Here is a 12597-nt window from a genome sequence, read left to right on the forward strand (position 1 = left end):
TGGTCTCAATTACCCTTCAGTACACAACGTACTGTAGTAACTCTACGCTGCCCGGACAGTAGTGGAGAATCACTGCAACTCTGTTAGTTCTTCAGTAAGTCTATTAGAAACATAATGCTTGAGATGAAGAAACCTTGCCCAGTTATTGCCAGTGTTGCCATTGGGCTTGGTAGGATCTTTTGTTAATAGCTCAGTGATGTGTGTTTAAAAGCAATACACACATAAACAGGAATTGAGCTGCAGGTCATGCTGTCTGGCGGAAGAATGAACTGATGGCAGAAATTCCCATGGTAGTATACTAAATGCACGGTATGTCTACTGGTGTAATGTAATGGCGAGCGACACTGTGTGGTACAAGGCTGTATATCCCACGCTGTTACAACACAGTTATAAAACCTACAGCAGCTCTGACACCTTGTGGCCCCATAGAATACATCAGCCAGCTAGATTGTTAAGATATCTGAGTGAGGTACAGGCTCTTCTATTATTCAATGACATGACATTGAGGTGATCGACGCCACTAGACAGCGTACGGCAGTTTGTTTTGTTCCACAATGTTCCCAAGCCATGACCTATTCACCGTTGGGTAAGTGTTGACATTATCACAACAATGACACGGCTTGTTCCTGACACAATGACGCGGGTTGTCCTTCAATTATGACTTCATGTGGGCTTGTGAATGGAGAAAGAGGAGGAGTCTCTCCTACTTTCACTCATATCTCTCTCCAGCCATGGGCAGACCTATCTATGATTTGTGGAGATAGCACGAGTAGCAGACAGACCATCCTGAATATTGTGAACCTAATGCGTGCTGTGTCTACCTACTCGCCTGTGTGGGAGCAACTGGGAACAATCTGTTGACTACTTTTTCCACAGAATATTCTAGAAGGTTTATCCTAGAACCGATTAACAATATTTCAGGGCCACCACAGTAAGGTAAGACATTTTATTTCGCATACGTTCATCAGTCTTATAACCGTATCATTTAGGAACAATCCACTTAACTGTATTAGGAACAGTCCATGCATTGTTGTAGTGTAACAATGTTGAATAGGGCTGTCTGAGAAACATTCTGAAACAAAACAAACTGCCTAATGTGGTGCAGCGGGGTAAAGCACAGACATCTAAACTATTTAATTGGTTGATGTATAAGGTGTCAAGAATAATCAAGATGTTATTGACATAGCGAAATGAAGAGTGGCTTCTGACTAAAATGACTTCTGAAATGAATGTACTGACATTTATTGAAATGACTGTGCTGAAATGACTTCTGTACTGAAATAGCTTCTGTACTTCTGTCCTTAGATACTGACCATGGGAGATTGCATCTCAGTCCGTGTTCTGCTAATGCTTCTGGCCCTAATCAGCTATCTAATTGCACTGACATTCAACATATTGGCTCTATTTGGGCCCTGGACAGGTGAATTCTTACAGTCCACTTCAAGTCAATGACATCTGTTTGAAATATACTGTAATATTTTGTAACCTGTGTGTTTGAACATGCAGGGGCTTTCATGCAAACCACACAGTATGTACTGAGCAAGTCCACTACGCACCTAACCCCAGATAGATGGGTACTCTTTCTATGGGACGTCCTTAACGTCTGGTTGATCGGCATGTTCATCTATCTGATACACAATCTCCGTAGAAGGTAAGATACTGTACATTAAAGCTAAACTCTCGTTGACACTAAAACACTCATTTAAGCATGGGTCCTTCAGACATTTTGGTCATTTGCCTTCCCAAAACCTGGCTGGAATTCAATCAACTTTGCACTGGACATTAGCCTGGTCCCAGACCTGTTCCTGCTATCTTGCTAAAATCCTTGTCACTCATTGTCAAGACAAAAATGACAATTCTATAAGGAGTTGGCAAGAGAGTAGAAAACAGACTGGCATTCAGGCTAACTGACGTGACATAAGAAAATAAATCACTGGTCTGTATTTATTGTGAGACAAAACAAAGTGTATTTTTTTAAAGTTCAGAAAGTGTGATTTTTACTGTCCTGGCTAGGGTTGCAGAATTTCCCCAAATTCCCTGGTTTTCCAGAATGTGTGCTTATTCCCTCCCAATTACGTGAATCTTCCAACCGGGGTTTCTGGAAAACCAGGACACTTAGGAAAAGTTAGTGGAATTTTGCAACCCTAGTCCTGGCCCTGATGATGATGATGATGCTGTTATTAATTATGATGATGATGATGTCATTAATTATAATAATAATGATGGTCTTGTTCCTTAGGGAAGCTTATACATGGATGTACACCACTCCTGCTGTCCTGCCCTATGGATTCTACTTGTCCTGGATCGTAAATAGCATGTTGAATATGGCATGGTTATTTCTGTACGACAAAGAGTAAGTGTTTATATATTTAGGTGTATTTACTGTACGATAAAATATAAAACATTTGGTTCTATTTCAAATACTAGTTTCGATGTCTCACTATGGGATATACCTGGGTGTGTCCACAAGCTCGAAGTAACCGCCAACTGGTCTTTCTCACCTCTCCATCTTGCGGAAGTCTTCACAAAAGTTCTCCTCAGCCAGACTAGATTTCTGGTTTCCTACCGAACCGTTGTCAGGCAAACCATGAGGTTAACACTGCTGAACATAGGACTTCAGCTTCTGTAAATAGTGTTGAGTACTGACCGAAAGGTTTTGTTTTTGAGTAGAATTCTCTTTTTTTCTTCTTGTCAGTCTCCGTTTAGCTAGCACCACACGGCTAGCTATCGAGATTTGGTTAGCCATCGACGCAAGGCTTTAGCTAACTTGGCTAACTAGCTGCAATCTGCAGTTGAAACAATTACAAAGCATGGTACCCGCCACTGTTTCTTTATTTTCTTTATGTTTCTGTTATTATTACAGTTGAAGTCGGAAGTTTACATACACTTGGGTTGGAGTCATTAAAACTCGTTTTTCAACCACTCCACAAATTTCTTGTAAACAAACTACAGTTTTGGCAAGTCGGTTCGGACATCTACTTTGTGCATGACACAAGTCATTTTTCCAACAATTGTTTACAGACAGATTATTTCACTTATAAATAACTGTATCACAATTCCAGTGGGTCAGAAATGTTCATACATTAAGTTGACTGTGCCTTTAAACAGCTTGGAAAATTTGGTTCATCTTTGGGAGCAATTTCCAAACGCCTGAAGGTACCACACTGGTAGGCTTGACGAGGCAAAATGCACAGGGCATCAAGGGGAAGATGGGCAACACCTGGAGGGGGTGTAAACAAGCACAAAGGCAGGTGAAACAGATCAGGGTGACACACAACCAGCATGGACACCACAGCGATACGCCATCCCATCTGGTTTGCGTTTAGTAGGACTATAATTTATTTTTCAACAGGCTGTGTAAGGGCAATTGACCAAGAAGGAGCATGATGGAGTGCTGCATCAGATGACCTGGCCTCCACAATCACCTGACCTCAACCCAATTGAGATGGTTTGGAATGAGTTGCACCGCAGAGTGAAGAAAAAGCAGCCAGCAAGTGCTCAGCATAGGTGGGAACTCCTTCAAGACTGTTGGAAAAGCATTCCAGGTGAAGCTGGTTGAGAGAATGCCAAGTGTGCAAAGAAAGCTATCATCAAGGCAAATAGTGGCTACTTTGAAGAATCTAAAATATACTTTGATTTGTTTAACACTTCTTTGGTTACCACATGATTCCATATGTGTTATTTCATAGTTTTGATGTCTTCACTATTATTCTACAACGTAGAAAATAGAAAAAGTAAAGAAAATACCTTGAATGAGTAGGTGTGTCCACGAGAAGCAGAGAAGCTTGGGAGAAACTCCCCAAATACAGGTGTTCCGATCTTGTAGCGTCACACCCAAGAAGACTCAAGCCGGGAATTGCTGACAACAGTTATTCAACAAAGCACTGAGTAAAGGGTTTGAATACTTATGTAAATGTGTTATTTCAGTAGTTTTTTATACATTTGCAAACATTTCAAAAAAACTGTTTTTGCTGAAAACAATTTAAACCATTTTAGAATAAGGCTGTAACTTAACAAAATGTGGAAAAAGTCAAGGGGTCTGAATACTTTACTAATGGACTGTGTGTATATATATAAAATATACAGTTGAAGTTGGAAGATTACATACGCTTTAGTCAAATACATTTAAACTCAGTTTTTCACAATTCCTGACATTTAATCCTAGTACAATTTCCCTGTCTTAGGTCAGTTAGGATCACCACTTTATTTTAAGAATGTGAAATGTCAGAATAATAGTTGAGAGTGATTTATTTCAGCCTTTATTTCTTTCATCACATTCCCAGTGGGTCAGAAGTTTACATACTAATTGAGTGTATTTGGTAGCATTGTCTTTAAATTGTTTAACTTGGGTCAATCGTTTCGGATCGCCTTCCACAAACTTCCCACAATAAGTTGGGTGAATTTTGGGCCATTCCTCCTGACAGAGCTGGTGTAACCGAATCAGGTTTGTAGGCCTCCTTGCTCGCACAAGCTTTTTCAGTTCTGCCCACACATTTTCTATAGGATTGAGGTCAGGGCTTTGTGATGGCCACTCCAATACCTTGACTTTGTTGTCCTTAAACCATTTTCCCACAACTTTGGAAGTATGCTTGGGGTCATTGTCCATTTGGAAGACCCATTTGCGACCAAGTTTTAACTTCCTGACTGATGTCTTGAGATGTTGCTTCAATATATCCACATAATTTTCTTACCTCATGATGCCATCTATTTTTATAAGTGCACCAATCCCTCCTGCAGCAAAGCACCCCACAACATGATGATGCCACCCCGTGCTTCACGGTTGGGATGGTGTTCTTCGGCTTGCAAGCATCCACATTTTTCCTCCAAACATAACGATGGTCATTATGGCCAAACAGTTATATTTTTGTTTCATCAGACCAGAGGACATTTCTGCAAAAAGTACGATCTTTGTCCCTATGTGCAGTTGCAAACCGTAGTCTGGCTTTTTTATGTCGGTTTTGGAGCAGTGGCTTGTTCCTTGCTGAGTGGCCTTTCAGGTTATGTCGATATATTTTTTACTGTGGATATAGATACTTTTGTACCCGTTTCCTCCAGCATCTTCACAATGTATTTGGCTGTTGTTCTGGGATTGATTTGCACTTTTCGCACCAAAGTACGTTCATGGGAAGGAGGAGGCAACTTGCTGGCACCAGGGTTTTTCGTAACGCAAAGCCCCCAGCAATGCAGCTGGCTGCAAACCCACAGTTTGGCTCTCCTAACAGAGGCATACAGTTAGGACAGGTCCCAGACAGGTCCCTGACAGGTCCCGCCCACATGACTCACCAGGATGGGGAGCCAACAATTCCCTCCGTGTCCTGCCCTGCCTCTTCTCGGTGTAGTACAGACTTTACCCCCCATATAAATGGGGGAGAGACCCATCTGTGCTCCTAGGACCATACCTCTGGTGCAGCGGCTCCTTTCTGTGCATCCGCTCACAGGGATAACGAGTGCCCCCCTGTGCCACTGCTCTCCCCTCAGCGCTCTCACAAGCAACCGAGGCAGGAAGACAACTTGTCAGTCACCACCGAGCACTGTCCCCAAACCAAAAAACTATCTATCAACTAGAGCAAATATCATACCCCCAAGACATGCTAACCTCTCACCATTACAATAACAGGGGAGGTTAGCATTTAGGGTGGGGTATGATATGTGTGCGTCTGTAACTTTCTCACTCATCATTATTCACGATTCATTCAAGATTATCCGTTCTCATGGTAGCATCCACTTTAATGTAGAAGTGTTTAGGAACATATTATATTCTTATTTACAATAAAAGTGTCTCTAAAATGACAGAATACATTATTTACCGTTTATATTGGGCACAAAATAATCTGAAACACAACCAACACAAACAGCAAATGCATCCAACAAATTTGAAGAGTAACAAGCTTGATGTAGTCATGATGTCCGTCCATCATTTGTGCCTACAGTTTGACCCAGGGTTTTCCAAGGTAACCCCGACTTTATGCCTAAGGTCAGTGGCAATTACAATTGTCTCGCCTTGGAGCTTATGGCTTTCCACCCACCACCCTTCAATTCTACAGAAGAAGGGCATCTGCACCGTATATTAGCATATAATAGTAAGGGTTAACAGCCCCTTGATGCCCTGAGGGGTCATTCCACCAGAGGTTTGACTACCTCTTGGGCACTGTTCAAATGCATCTCTTTAAAAGAGATTTGCTAGGTGGAATGTTGGGCCACCCCTCATATTTGTATGTTTTACCGACTGGACGTCACTGCACCTTCATTGGTGCATACTGTCTTCAGTGTCGGAGCCTCTGAGGGGTAATGTTAGCACTACCCTGGCTTTGGAGAGCATGTCTGCATAACTGGAGTTGGCCAAATCCCATAGTGAGACATCCAAACAAGTATTTGAAATAGAACTTAAGGTTACTTGCGTAACCTCGGTTCTGTGAGAATATGAATGAGATGTCTCACCAATTTTCCCTGCTCGCAAGAGCGCAAGGAAGAGAGGCATGCTTGAGAATGACCAATTGGCGGACGAGTTGGTTCCTTTATGGAGGAGAGGGGCTCACCTCATTTGCTACTCGAACAGATGCTGTGTGTTTGTTTAGTTTGAGCTTTTGGACACGCCCAGGCATATCCCGTATATCTCATATTCTCATAGAACCAGGGTTACGTAAGTAACCTTAAGTTTTGATGTTTTGAGTTGTTTTGAGTTTCTACATTGAATATAAGGAACTAACTTGTATACTTCTCAAGACAAATTACGTTTTCTAGCTTCTGTGTGTGTCATAGAAAGATGGTGCCAACGCTCCTGATCACAGCGTTACAGGCCATCTCAAACTGCGTGATTATCATGTTCTCCTGCTGCGGACTGGTCGTCTATGGAGCGTGGCTCCACAAATATCACAACAATGATCTCTGGCTCATTCGAATATTGGTACAATCATTTCAACTTTTTCTATGATTCTATGAGAACATTGCATTGCTTACAGAAACCTTCCACAAGTGTGCTTTTTGTTACAGACATGTGCTGTTGGTTTAGGGTGTCCATATTAGGACAACCTCAGTTTCAGAAGGACTGAAGCTGTCCTAATACGGACACCGTATCTGTTAACTCTATTACAGGTGCAAAACGGAGTGGCTTTGTATGCAACATGGTGGGCTGTGGCTACCTTTTTACACTTGACCGTTGTTTTAGACCATCAAACCCCAATACCCAAGACAGATGCTGCCATAATGGTCCTAGTGCTGCTTCAATTGGGACTCATAGGATGGTGAGAGTTTGCTCCTAACTTGTACCTAACCGCTCAATTCACCAACGTGGTATTGAATCAATAAACCATATAGCCTAATAAACCATGTCTGCTTTGCCAGTAATATTTCCATTGCAAATTGATGAACAGTACATTTGCTTGATATATATAACGTATAAACTATGACATTGGCATGACAATGATACAATGGCCCTAAGGGGCAAAGTAGCTTTTAAAATGTAAGAGCTCATTTGCCGCTTAGGGGACACCATACAATCACCAGAACTCTTTCCTTCTATCCACTTATTGTAAGCACGAGACTTCTTTTTTAAAGATTTTCTTCCTCCTTTTTACTCTCTCAGGTTTGTCATAGAGAACTGGTACCTGGATAAGCACGTGCGCTACATCCTAACAGTGTACCCTGTGGTGATCCTGGTGTTGGCGGCGAGTGTGGCCAATCCAGCCACGCCCGGTACCCACATAGACATCATGTCTGGTAGGCCCTATGTCCTGACTGACTCCTAAAGTGACACCTAGAGGAAGAGAACACCTGTACGGTGTTTATATTAGGACAGCTGAGGCTCCTAATATGGACACCTTACACATGCATTATTAGTAGATTCCCATAGGTCTTGTACAAGCATATCATCCTTAACTGCAACTGATAAGCTGTTATATTTACGATATGTAAGTATAATGAGAACTGGTTCTAGTTTATGCTATTGCCAATGTTTACAATATCTTCACGAGTGTCACTGTTATGTGTGTATCACTATCGGTAGTCACTGCGGTGCCTTTTCCATGATTCTTATGTCTGCTACACCTGACGCATCATCTCTTTTCCAGCTGTCATCTTGGCCATAACCAGTGTCATATTTATTGTACGCATCATCATGGTGTTATGGAAGCACCAGAATAAACCACTTTACGGAGAAGAGGAGCTCAGGTCACCGGTGGACATTGCCAGGACACAGAAGCTCATCTTCATGTGAGGGAAGACAGCTGCTGTGGATATATGTACGCCCCTGTTGTTTTCCTTAACATTTAATGGCTGTGAGACCGATGTGACCAAATCCTCCCTATGTCTGCAACACATGTAGATGGAGATTTGCACTCCAGTACTGGCTTTCCACATGATTAGTGGGGCCTCTGCACTAGCCAATGCTAATGTCTTTCGAAGCTAATGAAATCAGATCAATTACTGTGTGCCAATTACAATGAACATAAATGCTCTCATGTTGTCAACACTAAAGCAATATTAATATGAAAATCTTTTTATTATTTTATAAATCTTTTAGTAGCACCACATTGTTTTTATACCCTATTCTTGTCTACCTTTGTGTTTCTCCCTTTTCTTTTAACTTCTTTGGTCCTAGGGATTCCCACAGTGAAAAAGCTGAAATTCACTACATTCCTTCAACCGAAATGGTTTGCTCAGTGGGAAATGAATATCCAACTAGTCAGTGACACCTGTGTGGAGTTTGGCATAACTATGTGAGCTTATTACAGTATCGTAGGCACTATGTCCTGGGATTTCCTATGATCGTTCGATGTAGAATAATCCCTTACCTTCGAACGACTCTTGCGTAGCTTGTGAGTGTCATAGAGCACAACGGATATGCGCGTTTCCGCGAGCGTCTCAACTTTTCATAGTGGGGTCTTCATAGTTTGTAGCTCATTCGGACTTTACAGACATTTTTGTGAGAAGGACCGTTTTCCAAATCCGCCCTTGTCTCACAAACACTGCTCTAGTTCAACCCCGTCAATCAGGCTGATGGTTGGTATCACTGATGCAGAAGAAATAGACGAATCCAATGCAAAACTCCAGAAGTCTGTAGCTCAAACACACACAATATTTAAGAGGGGTTGGAAGCACTAAATCACGCCGGGGTGACCGTTGGAATCAAAGCTGTGCTATATTGTGAAGCACTTTGGACTGCGTTTATGTATGGGCCTATACAAATAAAGGTTTTTATTATACCTATTATTATTGTACTCGTCTGTAAATAGTATTGTGATGTAATGGGTACCAAAAACAACAGTTTACCACTGCGCAATAGTAGTGTAAATTGCAGCCACACACCCACATATAGTAGTGCCCTAGCGAGTGTCATATTGCTCTGGCGATTCTATAGCGGTGATCTGTGAGGCTGCCAGTTGGCTCTTGGATAGGCTGAGCTCATTATGTACGGAATAGGAGTGTGTGTGTGTGTGTCTGTCACAGGCTTTCTACTCAGTTTCAGTAAAGGCATCCGAGGGTACACGCACACAATAAACCTATTATACTGCAGTAAACCAAGATAAACTGACAAACAGTGCCATTATCAAAAGTCCAACACATCAGATCCCAGATAGTGTGTGTGTGTGTGTGTGTGTGTGTGTGTGTGTGTGTGTGTGTGTGTGTGTGTGTGTGTGTGTGTGTGTGTGTGTGTGTGTGTGTGTGTGTGTGTGTGTGTGTGTGTGTGTGTGTGTGTGTGGTTATAAAAGAGGGGCGTTATAGCTGATAGCTTGACAGTGAGCATCTACCGGTCCCGTGTGTCTATGTATGCCGAGGGCCTAGGCAGTATGGTGGGACATCGTCACCATGTGGTTCTACACGGTGTGTATCGCTTTTGCCATGTTCTGGTATCAGGGCACAACTCTGGCAGTGAGTGAAATCTACCAGACTGCTGGTCCATCACTGTAATACAGTGCGATACAGTGAGGACATCGGGAACTGTCGGTTAGCAGGCGATCTGGATAAACAAGTATAGTATGGTTCAGTAACGGTATGGCTACTGGATGTAATGATATGATTATACTGCCACCTGGAGGAACAGGAAGTTGATGGTTCAAAGTAATAAAGATGGCTGACTAGACACATACGCCTGATACACGTGGAAAACCTCTCGGACCCTGTTTATTCCAAATGAAAAGCAAAGATATCTGTACCTTCCGAATGGTGTGTTGAAGGTGGTGAGGTGTCATGATTCATCTGTGAGGGGTATTTGCTAGCAACCATGCGCCCAAGAGATGTTCCACAATAATCAAGCGTGTGCATCCATTCAGCCATCTTTATTATTCTTAACCATCAACTTCCTGTTTCGCCAGATGACAGTTTAATCATATCATTACACTGGATGCAGTGTGTTTGAAAATCTAAAAAACAACCAAGGATAAATTACTGTTGTCTTTGCCTGCCCATCTGGCAAAGATATGTTTAGAACCACGTTGGGTAATGTCTCACGTTGGGTAATGAGTCCTTTCCTCTGAAGGTGACCATGTACTGCTGGGCAGACTACACCTGTATCATGCTCCGGATGTGGAACACTGGCTCATGCACTCTCTCTTTACTGTGTTCTAGAGGTATCTCTCTCTCTCTCTCTCTCTCTCTCTCTCTCTAAACTGTTTTCCAGATGTAATCTAACACATCCATCTATGTATCTTTAGAGGCAATACCCATCTGTCACAGTTTTAGTATGTGGAGAGGAGGGGGAATAATAGAAATGCCAAATATGTTTGGTTACTCATGCAGCCCTGCACACATGAATGCCTAAGGGATGAAAATGAAATGATGAGGCTGTACATGATGTGTGATTTATATCACTCAGTTGTGATTGATGTTGTCTCCGCATGAAGGAATGTGTTTGGTCCAGTCTCCCGCAACCCTGAAATGCACCCTCCGTCATTCTATCTGACCTGGACCGTGATCAACGTAGCAAAGATCACTTGGCTGTTTCTCTCAGACAGGCAGTAAGTGATTTGGCGTTTTTAACATTTAAATGGGAAGTTCAGTATTTTAAAACGTAATGTTTGATGGTTCCTCATCCTGAAAGTAGTCTGTGGGCCAGGAGAAACTGTAATCCATGGTTCAATGTTATTAAAACAGCCAAATCAAACTTCAGCTAACTTTGATAGTTGCTGTTTAAAGAAAACCGAACCGTGGATTACAGTTTCTGTCAGCCCATAGAGTACTTTCAGATTGAGGAACCATCTAACTTTTTTTTATTTATATTAATCTACCCCTTTAAGATACACATTTTGGGATTTAAAATGACAAAAGAAATGCGGTGGGCTTTTGTGCAAAATCAAGTAAGCCAATACAAAAATGATGGATCATCCTTTTTGTTTTAACTTTGACCTTCTACCATCCCTGCTTTTTAAATGGTATATGCCAGTTCACAGCTTCCAAATGCTGTATGTCTTCTTTCAAAACCTGCACTGCCACAGCACCTTGCTGGCCATCAACAACCCTAAAGAACCCTGGTGGACCCGCTATCTGGTGAATTCAAGATATAATCTACAGTTGAAGTCGGAAGTTTACATACACTTAGGTTGGAGTCATTAAAACTAGTTTTTCAACCACTCCACACATTTCTTGTTAACAAACTATAGTTTTGGCAAGTCAGTTAGGACATCTACTTTGTGCATGACACAAGTAATTTTTCCAACAATTGTTTACAGACAGATTATTTAATGTATAATTCACTGTATCACAATTCCAGTGGGTCAGAAGTTTACATACATTAAGTTAACTGTGCCTTTAAACAGCTTGGATAATTCCAGAAAATTATGTCATGGCTTTAGAAGCTTCTGATAGGCTAATTGACATAATTTGAGTCAATTAGAGGTGTACCTGTGGATGTATTTCAAGGCCTACCTTCAAACTCAGTGCCTCTTTGCTTGACATCATGGGAAAATCCAAAGAAATCAGCCAAGACATCAGAAAAAAAATTGTGGCCCTCCACAAGTCTGGTTCATCCTTGGGAGCAATTTCCAAATGCCTGAAGGTACCACGTTCATCTGTACAAACAATAGTACGCAAGTATAAACACCATGGGACCACGCAGGCCTGAAATTTGCTCAGTGACAGAAAAAATCTGAGACATTGGTCAAATACAGTTGAAGTTGGAAGTTTACACACACCTTCGCCAAATACATTTCAACTCAGTTTTTCACAATTCTTGACTTTTAATCCTAGTAAAAAGGTAAGTCTTGCCATAGATTTTCAAGCAGATTTAAGTCAAAACTGTAACTCGGCCACTCAGGAAAGTTCACTGTCTCCTTGGTAAGCAACTGCAGTGTAGATTTGGCCTTGTGTTTTAGGTTATTGTCCTGCTGAAAAGTGAATTAATCTCCCAATGTCTGGTGGAAAGCACACCGAACCAGGTTTTCCCCTAGGACTTTGCCTGTACTCCATTTATTTTTTATCCTGAAATAACTCACCAGTCCAACAATTACAAGCATACCCATAACATGATTTAGCCACGACTATGCTTGAAAATATGGAGAGTGGTACTCAGTAATGTGTTGTATTAGATTCTCCCCAAACATAGCACTTTGTTTTCAGGACAAAAAGTGAATTGCTTTTTTTGAATTTTGCAGTATTGCTTAATTG

The 12597-nt window shown here is 41.7% G+C and overlaps 1 protein-coding gene across 2 annotated transcripts; it reads left to right on the top strand.

Annotated features, from left to right (window-relative positions):
- Positions 1-743: 743 nt before the first annotated feature.
- On the top strand, positions 744-8528 carry LOC139531987 (uncharacterized). Of its 2 annotated transcripts, none has more exons than XM_071329068.1 (8): positions 744-936; positions 1306-1420; positions 1507-1651; positions 2240-2353; positions 6760-6904; positions 7093-7241; positions 7583-7716; positions 8067-8528. In XM_071329068.1, exons 2-8 carry the CDS (start codon positions 1315-1317, stop codon positions 8210-8212), a joined length of 939 nt encoding a protein of 312 aa, XP_071185169.1. In that variant the 5' UTR covers positions 744-936; positions 1306-1314; the 3' UTR covers positions 8213-8528. The 2 variants fall into 2 exon arrangements, with proteins under 2 accessions (XP_071185169.1, XP_071185168.1); XM_071329067.1 differs by having other exon boundaries at positions 797-936; positions 6742-6904; positions 8067-8341.
- The last annotated feature ends 4069 nt before the right edge of the window (positions 8529-12597 follow it).

This window comes from Salvelinus alpinus, chromosome 10, assembly GCF_045679555.1.
Source record: "Salvelinus alpinus chromosome 10, SLU_Salpinus.1, whole genome shotgun sequence".
Lineage (NCBI taxonomy): Eukaryota > Metazoa > Chordata > Actinopteri > Salmoniformes > Salmonidae > Salvelinus > Salvelinus alpinus.